This window comes from Barbus barbus (assembly GCF_936440315.1).
Source record: "Barbus barbus genome assembly, chromosome: 34".
Lineage (NCBI taxonomy): Eukaryota > Metazoa > Chordata > Actinopteri > Cypriniformes > Cyprinidae > Barbus > Barbus barbus.
Genome location: NC_136762.1, coordinates 28,117,333 through 28,130,508, shown reverse-complemented (window position 1 = coordinate 28,130,508; position 13,176 = coordinate 28,117,333). Strand labels below are relative to the sequence as shown.

Sequence of the window (13,176 nt, the reverse complement as noted above, 5' to 3'; positions counted from 1 at the left end):
CAAAGTAAAAACAGTTAACAAAAAATAAATAAAAATAGACAGCTTTTTTAAGTCAATGAGTACTTCAGTAAATATGTAATAAATACATACAAATTTGAAAACATTAAGAATTAAAACAGAGATTAAAAAATACACAAAATAATTTTCACAAAAAGAGCTGAGACTCGAGGGACATCTCGCGAGAAGTAAGTCAGTAGTTTTGAATGAACTACATCTCGCGAGATGTGGGGCGCAGTTGTCTAATCAGTTCACTTTCTAGTGTACTGCAAAGAAAGCAAACGGTAAAATAAGAAATAAGAAGGAGACTAAGCGACTAGCGTTTACTCAGAAGTGTTCGTCATCCAGATTATTTCATGCTTTCGAAGCGATTTCGTCAGAAGTAGCTGGCTAGCAGGGCAGTAGCTAACGCGTTTCCGTGGCAACGGCGTGTTCAGTCAGGTAAACATGCTCGTGTCTTCATGCTAGATGATTTCAGACCGCATTTCTCCTTAAAACAGGGACATATCACACTACAAGCATCGGAGCGACGCTGAAGCATGCGGCTGAAAACATCTCTGCTGAAGGAACCCAAACATATCCTTTACATTTCACGCATTCATACTCTTAACAGAATATACATTCTCTCTCTGTGTGTGTGTGTGTGTGTCTGTGTGTCTGTCTGTGTTCTGTGTGTGTGTGTGTGTGTGTGTGTGTGTGTCTGTGTCTGTGTCTGTGTGTGTGTGTGTGTGTGTGTGTGTGTGTGTCTGTGTCTGTCTGTGTGTGTGTGTGTGTGTCTGTCTGTGTCTGTCTGTGTGTGTGTGTGTGTGTGTGTGTGTGTGTCTGTCTGTGTCTGTCTGTGTGTGTGTGTGTCTGTGTGTGTGTGAGAGAGTGTGTGTGTGTGTGTGTTTGAACATATACGAGCTTGCATACACTTGTAATGAATCATGCTAGTATTGAGACCTCTTATTTTTCTGTGATGATGATTGGAACACATTTAGACACAAATTATGTTGTTGTTTTTTTTTCATAAATGTATAAATGTATTATTAAAACAGCCAAGGGAAATTACCAAATACTAGCACTGTTTTCTATGTGTTCCTGACCAATTTGGTCACATTTCCAGAAGACCCTTCATAAATTCATAAAAGAACCAAAATTCATAAACATGTTGTTGTGACCATAATCATCACAATCATCATAATCATCACAGAAGAATAAGAGTAGAAATCAGAGGAAACCCAAGACTGCCATGATAAACTGTACCCAGGTGAAAAACAAGTGTACTTCTATAATGTACTTAAAGTGCTCTATTTTCACGCACTAATTTTGTGCTTAATATACTAAAAAAACACTTTAGTACGTGTTGATAAACTTGAGAACATCTACCAGACAGTGATGCAGATGGTCAGCACACTCTCAATGGTGCCTCTGTAGAATGTGGTGAGGATGGGTGGAGGAAGACTTGCTCTTTTCAGCCGGCGGAGAAAGTGTAGGCGCTGTTGTGCCTTTTTGGACAGTGACATGGTGTTGGTGGTCCAGCTGAGATCCTCTGTGATGTGCACCCCCAGGAATTTAGTGCTGCTGACTCTCTCCACAGTCGAGCTGTCGATGGTCAGTGGGGGGTGGTCAACGGAGTTTCTCCTGAAGTCCATCACAACCTCCTTTGTCTTCTCCACATTGAAGGACAGATTGTTGGTGCCACACCATTCATCCAGCTGTTCCACTTCCTCTCTGTAGTGCGTTTCATCATTGTTGCTGATGAGACCTACCACTGTTGTGTCATCAGCAAACTTGATGATGTGGTTGGAGCTGAACTTGGCAGTGCAGTCGTGGGTCAGCAGTGTGAAGAGCAGCGGGCTGAGCACACAGCCTTGTGGGGCACCTGTGCTCAGTGTGGTAGAACTCGAGGTGTTGTGGCCGACACGGACTGACTGAGGTCTTCCGGTTAGAAAGTCCAGGATCCAGTTACACAGGGAATTGTTAAGGCCCAGCAGGTTTAGTTTATTTATGAGCTGTTGTGGGATTATTGTGTTGAATGCCGAGCTGAAGTCAATGAACAGCATTCTAACATAGGAGTCTTTATTTTCTAGGTGGGTAAGAGCCAGGTGGAGGGTGGAGGAAATTGCATCGTCCGTAGAGCGGTTTGGACGGTATGCAAACTGGAGGTGTTGAAAGATTGGTTCAAGTGTACTACAAGTTAATAATACATTATGGAAGTGTATTTTTTTCACCTGGGTATGTAAATGTTTGAACTTTTGACCACAGCTGCATGTATAATTTATCTACTGGACTGATGCACAGATCTCATCTCATCCATGTTACAAATGACAAGCATGATTTTAGTCCCCTGAAATTAATGGGTCAAGCATCCGTAACTGACCTAGACTGGAATAATATGAAGTACTAAAAAGACTCTCCAGTCCGTACTGATAATAACATTTACAGAACATTGTTGGATTCACTCTATATGTCCATTATTCTAATGCTCGTACCATCAGAAGCCAAGCACTGGGACAAACTACTTCATCATAACTGTGTCTTTAATGGAGCGCTCTCTGTCACATAGTTACACGCATCCAGCCATCTTCCTCCACATCTCCTTTCAATTAGTTTCATACCGTTCTGTGGAGAAATGAAGAGGCACGTTGATCTGCAAGTGTCTTTCATGCAGAGAACTCAGATGTTTGCATAAGAAGGCATTTAAGGCTTAATGACCAAATGGAAAAGTGCACTGTGTTGTTGCAGATGAAATATAAAGCAGATGGCATTGAATATTGTTATCTTAGATGTTTCTGCTTGTTTCCGAATGTTCACAGAACATACAAATGTAACATTCTCATGTCTGCAGAATGATCAAATTAAATATTCCATTAACACTGCATAAAGGAGAAACGTTTAAAACACTGGAGGAACATTCAGAAACAGTGTTGCCAACTTTTTAGCAACAAACCTGTGATTGTTAATACCTTAATACCTTGTACCTGCGATTGTTAATACACTGTAAGAAAAATATCTAGAAAAATGGAAAAGGTACTAATAATTTTCCAGGGCATTATCCGTTATCCATTATCTGCTGTAACCCGAAAACACAAAATACAATGAATAAATAAATAATAATGCAGGTAAAAAAACCTGTGGAGAAATAAATACGGAAAGTCCCTCCATATTAACAGAGAAGATTGTGCCCTATTTTTACAGACTTTTCTTCGAGTGTAGCACACTAACGGACTACTAATACACTGCTTAAAACTGTAACTGTTCAGAATGTATAGTTTTACTTGTTTACTAGCTAATAAAAAAAAACATTTAAATTGTGATCGTTCAAAAATATGTACGTTTCCAATTATTCAATCTATTTAAAAATAGTAATTTATATTTTAAAATTATATTATGCATTTATATTATTTTACGAATAAATCCAAATTACCACGTAGAAAATATATTGCTGAGATTCGATGTAGTGACACAGTATTGCATCATGATTATGACGTAAAAATCAGCCTTCCAGCACTGTTGAGAGATGAGGTGTTTGTTTGTTGGCCCTTGACCCCTGAGCACACAGAGAGCTGGTGAGCTGCGTGGGATGGACCAGCACTGATGAGCTGTACTCCTGCAGCGATGACCATCACATTCTCCGCTGGAACCTGCTCACCAACGACACCAGCGTCCTCGTCAAGCTCCAGGACCAGATCTACCCCATCGACCTGCACTGGCTCCCCAAGAGCGTGAGCGGGAAGAAGCAGGCCGGGGCCGAGCTCTTCGCCCTCACCAGCACTGACGGTAAAGGCCATAACAGAAGTCTTGATGATGTTTCTCTGTGCTCGGATACACACTGGCACTCAAACGAGTCTGAACAGTTAGAGTTTTCATGTTTTTAAAAAAGTCTCTTCTGCTCATCAAGCCTGCATTTATTTGATCCAAAATACAGAAAAAGCAGTAATATTGTGAAATATTTTTACAATTCAATGTAGCTATTTTCTATTTGAATATATTTTAATTAGTGCTGTCAAATGATTAATCGCATCCAAAATAAACGTTTTTGTTTACATGATATATGTGTGTATTGTGTATATTTATTATGTATATAGAAATACACACACATGCATATATATATTTAAGAAAAATATATTACGTTTATATATTAAATATATTTATATATGATATAATTTATATGAATAAAAATATATACATGTAAATATTTTCAAAATATATACTGTATGTGTATATATATATATATATATATATATATATATATATATATATATATATATATATATATATATATATATATATATATAATATATATACATAATAAATACACACAATACACACATATATTATGTAAACAAAAACGTTTATTTTGGATGCGATTAATCATTTGACAGCACTAATTAAAATATATTCAAAACTGTTATTTTAAATAGTAAAAATATTTCACAATATTACTGCTGTATTTTGGATCAAATAAATGCAGGCTTGGTGAGCAAAAAAAATTATTTAAAAAACAAATTATACTATTCAGAAACTTCTGACTGCTAGTGTAGTTTTTGAGCACATGGGTTTAGCGCTCCGCCACGGTTCTGCTGACAGATGTTAGACAAAGCCAGAGGTGTTGACAGCTACTGTACAGAAACTGTATTTCTGAGGGCCTGGACACATGGTAACACATCTCATTTGCACAGTATTTCATGCTTGTGTACTTGTAAGCTGATTTTGTGGGCTTGACTGTGCTCACATCCACTAAATATAGCAGAGCGCAGGGCAGCAGCATGATGATTTGCAGTTTTAGGGACCACAAATGACACAGAACACTCAGGATTCTTTTAATACACACCGCCACAAAGTATACGTTTGGCTAGAGTCCTCAATAACTGCCTCCATGCCTGATCACCGTCTGTGTGCAGCACACACACACACTCACACACACAAGACTACATCTGTGCTAAACAGAGTCCAGAACCACAGAGAGAACATGGACGGCTGCTTTTGTGAGTTTCGGACAATTTGATAATGTATACGAAGGAAAAATAAACATGAAAAAGCTCCATTCTGTCTTGAATAAATCTCATGCAAACATTTCTACATCATAATTCTAAAACACAAGAGGAAACCATACTGAAGCCTGTTTTAGGACCATTGCATTACCAAAATATTTTCATGGCAGTTAGACTAATATTTCTCTCAAATTCTCATTACTGCCAAGCGTCCAGATGTTTAACTTTTTCATTCATTTGTAATACTCAGTATTTGCAGTGATGAATCTATTTAGACTGGGTTAGGGTCATGATGATGTTGATGCTTTACTGTGTAACTGGAACGTTTTAATAATCATAAATAAGCTCATAGTGATGACGACACAGAGGAATAAAATCATTAGAATCTCTTTCAGAATGACTTTTTCCAGGTGTTGAATGATGAAACCACTGACAGCCAATCAGAACCTGCCCTGACTTTAAGGAGCAGCAGAGGCATAAAGCAGCAGCACATGCTTTAATAAACAGTAACTTAACAACTGTTAGTATGGATTCTGATGTAGATTTCATTATAGTTATCAATGCTGATGTGAACCAGTTTAACAGTACAATACTCTAATACAGGAATAGTTTTATTGTCTTTTATGTTGAATGAGCACTGTGCTGTATGTCCGAACTGACTGCAATAAATTTTAGGTATAATCATTTTCTTTAAATTTATTTTAAATCATTTTCTATATCATTTTAAAATTCCTTGTTTTTATTATTTTTATTTCCATGTTTTTATTGATTTTAATGTCTATTTCACTTTCTTTTATGTAAAAGCACTTTGAATTACCACTGTGTATGAAATGTGCTATATAAATAAACTTGCCTTGCCTTGCCTTGCCTTGCCTTTTAGTGGTTTGTTATTCTCATCTAGTATTGTTGAGCAGAGTGTGGTGCAAAAATAAAGGTTCCTAAAAAGGGTTTTCAAGATCCATTCCTGGTTCCCTAAAGAACCTTTCAGTGATCAGCTCTCGAAAGAACCATTTTGTCCTACTGTGAAGAACAGTTGATTAATCTAAAGAAGCTTTTTCCACTGTGTGTAACGGTAAGATTGAGTGGTTGTGAAAGTGTCTTTGTGGCAGCATCAGTGCAGTACAGAAGCTTGATTTGTGAGAGTGTGTGTGGACTGATGTGTGCTGTTGTGTTGTGCAGGTAAACTCCACCTGGTGTCTAAATCTGGACGTGTAGAGAAGAGCGTGGAGGCCCATAGAGGAGCCGTGCTCGCCGGACGCTGGAATCATGACGGGACGGCTCTTATCACAGGTCCACTGCTATATACACCCTCAAAAGACTGCAGCTGAACAGCTCTATACAACACATAGCTGTCAAGTCAATAAATCAGTGATAAAGCCACAGCCACAGAAATGAACAAACATAGTTTTGCCTACAAATTAGAAATCTTTCTCAAAATGGGTTCGCCTGTCTCATGTTATAACCACAAGCGTCTGTTGTGTTTTGAGCTCTGAAGCGCAGGCTACTCAGTGCAGGTAGAACTGCAAACACAAACCTTCTACTGACCCACTTGTGTTTCAAACCTATATGACTTTCCTTTATATAGCCGAGAAATAAAAAAATGACATCAGTCAAGTCATATTTATCTGTATAGCACTTTTTTGTTTACAATACCCATTGTTTGATAGCAGCTTTACAGGAAGTTATCTGTAACAGGAAGTAATACAGTAGTGTCTGTGATGTCTCTGAAGTCCCTGTTTGAACAGTTTGATCAAAACCTCGTTTGATAGTCATGCCATACTGCGTTTAGAGAGCAAGACAAGGACTTCTGGAGAAGGAAACCAGACTCAGTTCCTCTCTGGCTGTACAGCGTGAACACTCTCAGTGTTATTTAACCATGTTATTATTCAGTTGAACTGTAAGATTAGTTAATACGCTTCTGGTTTATTTTTCCACTATTTTCCACTCGGATCAGAGTGTTTACGAGGTTATGTGTTGTTTTTGTGTGTGTGTGTGTGTCAGCTGGTGAAGACGGACAGCTGAAGATCTGGTCTAAGAGTGGGATGCTGAGGTCTACTCTGGCCCAACAAGGTACACACTCACACACACACACACACACACACACACACACACACATGAAATACAGTGCTTATTTAAATACTGAATTTAAAGGGGTAATGAAATGGAGAATGTTCTTGATTTTTACACTGCAGTTACTTTTCAATAAAAAGATGCAAGATGCAAGTTCCAGAACTCAAAGCTTACTCCCCAGTTTAAAATATGAATTATTGTTTGCTGCCCTACTGAAACGCCTGGATTTGACATGCGTGAGGGGACTGCCACAGCCTTCAAGCATCTGCTGCAATGGGAGATCATACAGGAACGTCTGAGAATCAGTTTGACACACTGCTAGCTGTTAGTGTCACACTTTACAAACAGACCCAGTTTTTAAGCCAGACAACCTGCCAAAACATTTTAGTCATCCACATGTGCTTCCAATCCTGTATGCCTTTCCTTCTTCTGCAGAACACGAAAGAAAGAAAAAAATCGTACTACGTTACTATTAGAGATGTAACTGATGAAAACTTAGTATCATGATTATAGTGACCTAAATTATCGGTATTGTTAAAATGTGCTGGAAATGTTCAAAAAGTACTGACACATTATTAAATTCACCAAGTTGTGTATTTAAAAATCAACAAACAATAAATACAATTACTTAACTTTTTTTTTTTAAAAAGACTAAAACAATAACATTAACCAATGATGTCCAGATTTTAAATGACAACATGACTGACAACAGTTTATCTAATGTACGAAACAATAAAAGTTTCATGAAATGGTAAACCTCACATTTCAACCTTTAAATAAAGAAAAGGGTTAAGTCAAAATGATAACTGATTTATAAATGATTACATGTATTTTATCTGTCCAATGATAACTCTATATAGCTTATCCTAATGGTTTAAATGTGTAGAATCCACACAAGCTTGTTTTTCATCAACCGGTCATAAATGACAGCAGAGCATGTAAATCCGGTCTGTGTTTAGTCCAGACAGAAACTGCACACAGACTGAATGTGAATGTGAGTCTCTGTAAATCCAGTCTCTGACAGCAGGTGGCGCTGATGAAGCAGCAGAATTACAGCTGTTTCCCGTAAAGAACACTACTTTATTAGGTATTACATGGAGCGAAGATAAAAACGAAACACCTTCGAATCTTTTCTGAAAACGTCAGAACCTTCAGAGGTACAGTGCCCTCCAAAAGTATTGGAACAGTAAGGCCAATTCCTTTATTTTAGCTGTAGACTGAAAACATTTGGGTTTGACATCAAAAGATGAATATGAGATGAGAGATTAACATTTCAGCTTTTATTTACAGGTATTTTCATCTGGATCTGATACACAACTTCGAAGATAGCACCTTTTGTTTGAACCCACCCATTTGTCATGTTACCAAAAGTATTGGAACAGATAGAATTAACGTAGATTAAAGTGAAAAAGACTTAATAATTTTGATGACATCATTGTAACGTAATAACAACGTAATATAAAATTAAATTAAAAAAATTAAAGTTCCATACAGTTTTTCTTTGGTGTGGTAAGGTTTGGGGTGGGGGGTGGTCCATGTTTCAGTAGGTAGGGGTTTGCATGGGGTTTCAGAGGGGGGCGGGGTGGTTTGAGTTCAGGGCTCTCACAGCCTGGGGGAAAAAGCTGTCTGGCAGTCTCCGGTACCGTCTTCCTGATGGTAGGAGCTGGAAGAGACTGTGGGAGGGATGGGTGGAGTCCTTCACGATGCTGTTGGTTTTGCTGGAGCATCGTGTAAGGAAGATGTCCAGGATGGAGGGGAGAGGGGCACCGATGATCTTTGCAGCTGTGTTCACTGTCCGCTGGAGGGTCTTGCGGTCAGCAGCACTGCAGTTCCCGTACCAGACAGTGATGCAGCTGGTCAGCACACTCTCAATGGTGCCTCTGTAGAATGTGGTGAGGATGGGTGGAGGGAGACTTGCTCTTTTCAGCCGGCGGAGAAAGTGTAGGCGCTGTTGTGCCTTTTTGGAGAGTGACATGGTGTTGGTGGTCCAGGTGGAAATTGCATCGTCCGTAGAGCGGTTTGGACGGTATGCAAACTGGGGCGGGTCGAGTGTGTTGGGGAGGCTGGTTTTGATGTTATGCATGACTAGCCTCTCAAAGCACTTCATCATGATTGGAGTCAGTGCTATGGGACGGTAGTCATTGAGAAAGGACACAGGTGATTTCTTTGGTACCGGTATGATTGTTGTGGATTTGAGACATGTGGGGACGACTGCCTGGCTCAGCGAGGTGTTGAAGATATCTGTTAGGACATCTGTCAGCTGTGCAGCACAGTCTCTCAGAACACGGCCAGGTATGTTGTCAGGACCCGCAGCCTTGCGTGGGTTAATCCTAGATAGGGTCTTCCTTACGTCGGCTGGAGACAGACAGAGCGCCCGGTCGTTGGGAGGTGTGGGCAGTTTTTGTGCAGGTGTGTCATTCTGCATTTCAAACCGTGAATAAAAGTGGTTGAGTGCATCGGGGAGGGATGTGTCCTCATCACAGGCCTGTGGCGGGGGCTTGTAGTCAGTGATGGTCTGAATGGCTTGCCACAGGCTCCGTGTGTCTCTGCTGTCTGTGAAGTGGTTGTTGATTTTTTGAGCATATGACCGTTTTGCTTTTTTGATGCCACAGGACAGATTGGCTCTTGCTGTTTTGAGGGCTGCTTTATCTCCTGATCTGAATGCTTCATCTCTGATCTTTAGCAGCCCACGAACCTCTGCTGTCATCCATGGCTTCTGGTTTGCACGTGTGGTGATGGTCTTGGTGACTGTCACATCATCAGTGCACTTTTTGATGTAAGCAGTCACAGTTTCAGTGTACTCATTCAGGTCTGTGTGGTTGTTGTAGGTGGCTGCCTCTTTAAACATGTTCCAGTCTGTGTCCTGGAAGCAGTCCTGCAGTGCTGAGGTGGCATTGTCTGGCCATACTGTGATCTGCTTTTCAACCGGTTAGGTGAGTTTGAGAAGTGGTCTATATGCTGGGATTAGCATAACAGTGATGTGGTCGGAGTACCCGAGGTGGGGGCGGGGTTCAGCCTTGTAAGAGTTCTTTGTGGTTGTGTAAACAAAGTCCAGTGTGTTGTTTCCCCTTGTTGCAAAGTTCACATGTTGGTAGAACTTTGGCAAAGCTGTCTTTAAGTTTGCGTGGTTGAAGTCACCGGCTATGATGAAAAAGCCGTCGGGGTTTTATGTTTGTTGTTCACTGATGGCGCTATACAGTTCACGAAGCGCGTCCTTAGCGTTTGCACACGGGGGGATGTAAACCGCAACAATGGCCGTGAACTCCCGCGGCAGATAGATCGGTCGACACTTCACAACCATAAACTCCACCAGCGATGAACAGTGTTTTGATAATACCGCAGCATTGTTACACCAGTCTTTGTTGATATACACACACAAGCCACCTCCGCGTGTCTTACCAGACAGTGATGAATCTCTGTCCGCTCGGACGTTGGTTAGCCCGTGCAATTGAATGGCGGAGTCCGGGATGTTGTCGTTTAGCCATGTTTCGGTGAAAACAAACACGCAACAGTCCCTTGCCTCATGCTGTGTAGATCGACTGAGTTGAATTAAGTCCAGTTTGTTTTCCAGAGAGCGAACGTTTGAGAGCATGAGTGTTGGAAGAGCCGGTCTTGAGGGGTTAGCTCCTAGCCTAGCTCGTATACCTCCGCGCTTACCGCGCTTCCGTCCTCTCTCACACCGCTTGCGACACTGCCTTGTGCGGGTAGCGTCAGTAGGCGAGGCCGCGGTCTCGAGGTCCGGCTCCAGCAGTAAACAAAGGCCTCGTAGCTTCTCAGTAGCCGCCGGTGAGAGTTGATGTTCGTATGTGTTGCTGATATCCAAAAGACTTTGGCGATCATAGATGAATTCCGGGGTGATTTCCTTAAGAGTTAGCGGTAAACTGACACTATTTGGAGACGAACAGACGACATTAAACGACATAAAAGCACCGTCTTTGGGACCCGGAGTAGCCGCTGCGATCGATCGCGCCGCCATCTTCCCGTTCGGGGGGTTTTTTAACATCAAGGCATGTAATTAATAAAACTAACGCTACACGTTGCTGTTGTTTGCTAGCTACCATTACAGCGAGAGAACGCTGGTCACGTATTGATGACGTAAAACTCCGGACAAGTCTTCTTGAGTACGTACGTTTTTGTCGCGTCTTGACTGTCGTACAGTCTGACATTAAGACAACTGAGATCCTACAGTCTGACATGGGGATCATGTTCGTACAGTGTGACAAGCAACAATCGCAAAAGACTATTAAAAATCGCACAGTGTGAGCCCGACTTAAGAAGGACGGTGGTTTGCAGCCTTGTATAGATTACCGGGCTTTAAATAAAATAACCATCAAATTCCGGTATCCACTTCCCGTCGTCCCAGCAACATTGGAACATCTCTGCAGAGCCAAAGTTTTCACCAAGTTGGACCTCCGCAGCGCTTACAACCTCATCGGGATACGTGAGGGGAACGAGTGGAAGACAGCCTTCGTAACACCTACTGGCCACTATGAGTACTGCGTGATGCCGTATGGTTTAGTCAACGCCCCCTCCGTATTCCAGGACTTCATGCACGAGGTACTCCGGGAGTTTCTCCATAAGTTTGTGCTCCTCTATATTGATGATATCCTCGTTTACTCCCGGAGCATGGCTGAACATCGCCACCACATTGCGGAGGTCCTGAAATGCCTGAGGGAGTACCACATTTTACTCAAAGCCGAGAAATGCTCATTCCATAAAACCTCAGTGCAGTTCCTTGGTTATAACATCGACCAAGATGGTATCCAGATGGACGAGGGGAAGTTGGCAGCCATTAAGAACTGGCCCATTCCTACCACAATTAAAGAACTCCAGCGCTTCCTAGGTTTCTCCAACTTTTACAGAAGATTCATCTGTGGTTACAGCACCATAGCCAGTCCCCTTACGAATCTTCTGAAGAACAAGCCCAATTCACTGTCCTGGACACCATCTGCCACTGAAGCCTTCCACAAACTCAAAGACGCCTTCATCAGTGCTCCGATCCTCGTGCATCCCGATCCCAACAAACCATTCATCGTCGTAGTCGATGCTTCTACTACTGGAGTGGGAGCTATCCTATCTCCGCAGCAGGGGACTCCAGCCAGACTCCATCCATGTGCCTTCTCCCGCAAACTCAGCCGATGGAAAGAAATTACGACATTGGTAATCGAGAGCTACTCGCTATAAAATTAGCTCTTGAAGAGTGGAGACACTGGTTGGAGGGTGCCCAACATCCCTTTACAGTCCTCATGGACCATAAGAACTTGGAGTACCTCCGAGAGGCCAAAAGACTCTATCCACGTCAGGCCAGGTGGGCTCTATTTTTTACCTGCTTAAATTTCTCCATCTCGTACCGACCAGGATCAAAGAACATCAAGGCAGATGCCTTATCCCGTCTCCACTCTCCTGATGATAGCAATGACCAACCAGAGCCCATCTTACCACAGGAGATGATCGTGAGCCCCATCCAATGGTTACCGAGTTCCGTACCCTCCTCCAACATCTCCAACAACGATCCGCCGGGCTGTCCACCAGGACGACAGTATGTTGCTAAGACACAGCGCACTCCCCTCATTCACTCAGCTCACACATCTTTGGGCACTGGCCACCCAGGGGCCAATGCAACCCTCTCGTTGCTAAAAGATCGCTTCTGGTGGCCCAACATGGCTCAGGATGTACGAAGGTTCGTGCAAGGATGCTCGGATTGCGCCATCTCCAAGAGCTCTCACCACCTACCATCTGGCAAGCTCTTCCTGCTGCCCGTTCCAAGTCGCCCCTGGTCACACCTAGGAGTGGACTTCATCCCCGATCTTCCACCTTCAGACAATAATACCTGCATTCTGGTAACAGTTGATCGATTCTCTAAGTCCTGTCGTCTGCTTCCTCTCAAGGGACTTCCAATGGCCTTGGAGACAGCCGAACTCTTATTTAATCACGTGTTCCAATATTATGGAATCCCAGAGGACATCGTATTAGACCGTGGACCACAATTCATATCTCTGGTATGGAAGGCATTCTTCACCCTCCTAGGTGTGTCAGTCAGTCTCTCCTCAGGATCCCACCCTCTGTCGAACGGGCAGACGTTGGAGAGGAAGATCCAGGAGATTGGTCGTTTCTTACAAACCTTCTGCCACGG

At 42.1% G+C, this 13,176-nt stretch overlaps 1 protein-coding gene across 4 annotated transcripts in view; it reads left to right on the top strand.

The window, feature by feature from the left end:
* Positions 1-169: 169 nt before the first annotated feature.
* The window catches only part of LOC306854525 (intraflagellar transport protein 80 homolog), a 58,868-nt gene continuing 45,861 nt past the window's right edge, over positions 170-13,176 (top strand). For 3 of the 4 annotated variants that reach the window (XR_013782848.1, XM_079392645.1, XM_079392644.1), the window contains exons 1-4: positions 179-573; positions 3,538-3,759; positions 6,153-6,263; positions 6,975-7,043. Coding sequence is in view for 2 of the 4 variants with exons in the window: in XM_079392645.1 (XP_079248771.1) it covers positions 537-573; positions 3,538-3,759; positions 6,153-6,263; positions 6,975-7,043 (439 nt within the window). In the remaining 2 variants the exon portion in view is untranslated. Of the gene's footprint in view, positions 574-3,537; positions 3,760-6,152; positions 6,264-6,974; positions 7,044-13,176 lie in introns of all 4 variants that reach the window. The other variant, XR_013782849.1, reaches the window with a different exon arrangement.